The sequence below is a fragment of the Wolffia australiana genome, chromosome 14, assembly GCF_029677425.1.
Source record: "Wolffia australiana isolate 7733 chromosome 14, ASM2967742v1".
Lineage (NCBI taxonomy): Eukaryota > Viridiplantae > Streptophyta > Magnoliopsida > Alismatales > Araceae > Wolffia > Wolffia australiana.
Window position 1 is genome coordinate 11,830,646 of NC_135848.1, and position 3,408 is coordinate 11,834,053.

Genomic DNA, 3,408 nt, shown 5'->3' on the forward strand with positions numbered 1-3,408 from the left:
AATTTCTTTGCATTTTGCACAGAAGTTCCTGTTTTTTTTGCGCCCGCAAACGACACCACCTATAAATAATTGGAGATATACCCCTCCGATTCTCTGTCCTCCAAATTTTCCTAATAATTGAAAATAATTTTTTAGGGTTTTTTTCACGTCTCCAGTGACAATGATGCCGTCCAGTGATGGGGACGTGACGGGATGCCGCACGGAGGGATGCATGATGGTAACATGACGACTTTTTCTCCATATACTGGAACGCGTGACGTGACAGTGACAGGACGAAAGTTTCGGCACATTACCGCATTTTGTCATCCGTTCCGTCACGTCTAGGGCGTCACGTCCCGGGCTTGCCATTCCCTAATTGATACTATTGAGAGAAAACACTACGATTTACAACTTCCTCCTCCTTCCAACCCCGGGACGGGATGAAACGGATGACGAGTTATTCTGTTGATCAATATGGTTAACTTGTATATAAAGAGATGTTCTTCAGATTGATTAATGTTTCTCGAGAAGGAGACAGAACGATGCTCAGCGCGGCGGTTCTTCCGGCGGCGCCGCCATCGATCCGGCGAATTGAGAGGAATCTGCCGGCGAAGTGGAAGATCAGAGCGGGAGGTGATGTTCGCGTCTTCTTCTCGGCGAGGATGGTCGATTCTTCTCCAATTTCTTCCGTTGATGAGAGAGGTTTTGATGGCGGAACAAGCGCAACTACAGGGTTTTTTCTTCCGCCCAATGCAATGAGACGTGATAAGGAGCCCTCGTGGAGCTTTGGATTCAGTTTGGGCGTTGATTTGGGGAGTTCTCGCACCGGTCTCGCCCTTGGCAAAGGGCTCGCCCCGCCTCGTCCGCTGATCGTAAGCGAATAGCGATCTTTCTCATAGGGCGCGAGAAAGTTCTGTTTTTTTTTTTGAATTTCTATCTTGCTTTCTCTGTTTCTTTTCTGATATTGTGAATACCGTGAAAGTAAGAATTTTCGTCGCGTCCCATCTTGGAATTGTCATGGACGCTGTTGTTAGGTGTTGGAAATGCGGGGGCAGAAACTGGAGATGCGCATCTTGGAGATTGCCGAAAAAGAGGTCTGCATTACGCCACTGTCAGATTCGTCTCTGGTGATTTTCTGTTCATCTTCTTGGAATCTTGGTGTTCAGGAGGTTGATGAGATTATAATTGGGCTGCCCAAATCGTACGATGGGAAGGAGAACCCCCAGTCAAACAAAATCCGAAGCATTGCTGGAAGGCTGGCTGTGCGCGTTGCCGAAAGGTAAGCGCGTTTTCCCTCTCATAATCAATATTTCAAGCATTGAATTTACTTTCTTTCGCGTGAATTTGATTGAATTGCCCCCCAAAATCTCTTCATTTGGGAATCGATGGTTGCTCTTGCTTGAAGTTTTCATCTTAAGGTTGTTTGAATACATCTCCTTGTTCCAGCGGTTTGAGGGTGTATTTGCAAGATGAGCACGGGACATCAGCTGAGGCTCTTGATTACATGATAGATGCGTAAGTTTTAGGATTGTGCACCTACTGTTATACGGTTGTTGGATTATCTCTCGATTTTCTTCCAATAAGTAGTGAATTGAACAGGTTACTTTTTGCGTTTCGGAGAATCACGGAAAGCGAATTCAATTATTATAGATATGTTGCAAGTATAAAATACTTCTACCAGTCCTAATATGAGAGCGATCAAGTCGATGCAAAATCGTTGAACAAACCAGGAGCTTGTTGGTAGATCCTTGGGCTTTGATTACAAGGAATAGAGACTGAGCAAATAAAACAAAAAGCTTGGGAATCTTTCAAGAAAATAAAGCAGAAAAGCTTGGGATACCATTGCAGTTATTATAACAAAGAAAAAGACAATATATTTTTGTTTGTTCACTTTAAGTTTGGGGAAGAATACTGAAGCTCCCTTTGGTTCTCCTCAAATTCAGCCTTGTTTTACTTCAAAACATATTCCAGATCCGGAAAATTGTTATATTTCAATCTTAACCCCATTAATCCTACCTGGGAAATGATTTATGCTGAACTTATCTCTTCCTTTGGACTTTCCTTGTGACACACTTTCTCAATAATCGGGATAGAAAAAATGGAGTCTCTGCTAGATCTGAGTTGGAAATTCTTATGGTTTGTGTTGTCTACTTTCAGAAGGCTTGGAAAATATGCCCGTCAGAGCAAGATAGATTCCTACTCTGCGGTGGTATGAAACACCTCTCCATGCTCTCCTTTTCCAGGTTTTGTAAACTTTAACTTAGTTTCCTTGACACGCGTGTAACTTTCCTTAGATGATTCTTGAGAGATATTTCTCGGCCAAGGGCCATGAAGCAGAACTCGTACTCCCCAAAAATCTGGAGCTTCAAGAGAAGCTTAGGGGGGGGCGACATGGAGATGATGACTGATGATATTGTAATCATGGATCATACTGACGCCTTGTGAATATAGATGAGCGAACAGCTTAATGGCGGAAGCTCTCAGTTGGGCAAGACCTTCCGGGAGCAAATGGGATTTTAGATACCGCTGTTTTCCTCATCATTAAAGATGGAGTCACTGGAGCCATTGTCAGAACAGTAAGAGTTTGGTTTCAATTCTTGGGAAATACCCTGCTTTTCTTTATCAAAGAGAAGTTTTGTTCTTTGAAATTTTGTTTTATGAAAACAGAAGGTCTAACAGTCTTATGTGTTGGTTGTAGGAATGATTGGCGAATGGCCTGTTGCTGGTTCTATATCTTTCAATTTGAACATTTTATCTTTAAAGCAAAACATCAATATTCTGTATGAACTTAATCATATTCATATAGCTCTTTTCTTTTTATAATATGTTCGGCTTCAAGAGTCAATGTTCATCTCATCATTACCGCTCAGTGATTCTGGTATAGTTATATCTTTCATTATATTGGTGTGATAATTCGTCTGATATCACACTTGTTTAGCAGTCTTTAATGAGTTTTCCTTTTATATATGATTCAAAATCATTCTTACTGCGGTGTTATCTTCAAATACTGTTTCCTTGTCATTTAATGGTGCATCTATTGATATAAGATATTTGTGACGGGGGATAATACATTCCTACTCCCATCAGATCTTGGGGCACTTACTCTCAAATATACATGATGATGTCAGTCTTAAGATGAAAGATGTGTTCCTGATAACTTCCAGCAGATCCATCTTATGGTTTTTGATGTTTCCGCGTCGGAAGAATCACAAGCCGGAGGGAGAGGGAGAGAGATAAAGCGAGAGGAAGATGGAGGCAGGTTCAGAGTCTTGAGACTAATGTGCATAGCAGAGTTATGATGAGTTAATCAGTTTCTTTCATCAGGGGTCTTACCTTTCATCCAGTATTGACAGTAACAACTTCTTGATTGACTCAAAATAATGTTTGACTACTCGTAAGTCGGAATGACATCAAAGATTGATGCCCTGT

General features: G+C 41.6%; 1 protein-coding gene across 1 annotated transcript; it reads left to right on the forward strand.

The window, feature by feature from the left end:
- The first annotated feature begins 504 nt into the window (after positions 1–504).
- On the forward strand, positions 505–2,824 carry LOC144712098 (Polynucleotidyl transferase, ribonuclease H-like superfamily protein). Its single transcript, XM_078586278.1, has 7 exons — positions 505–851; positions 1,014–1,073; positions 1,146–1,258; positions 1,426–1,494; positions 2,137–2,188; positions 2,274–2,555; positions 2,678–2,824. Exons 1-6 carry the CDS (start codon positions 522–524, stop codon positions 2,385–2,387), a joined length of 738 nt encoding a protein of 245 aa, XP_078442404.1. The 5' UTR covers positions 505–521; the 3' UTR covers positions 2,388–2,555; positions 2,678–2,824.
- Positions 2,825–3,408: the final 584 nt, after the last annotated feature.

Excerpts from the sequence above, each read along its gene's own strand:
- LOC144712098 (XM_078586278.1), top strand. The coding sequence starts at position 522 with ATGCTCAGCGCGGCGGTTCTTCCGGCGGCGCCGCCATCGATCCGGCGA. Across the intron at positions 1,074-1,145 it reads TGGAGATTGCCGAAAAAGAG|GAGGTTGATGAGATTATAAT; the intron begins GTCTGCATTACG and ends CTTGGTGTTCAG. Across the intron at positions 1,259-1,425 it reads GCTGTGCGCGTTGCCGAAAG|CGGTTTGAGGGTGTATTTGC; the intron begins GTAAGCGCGTTT and ends TCCTTGTTCCAG.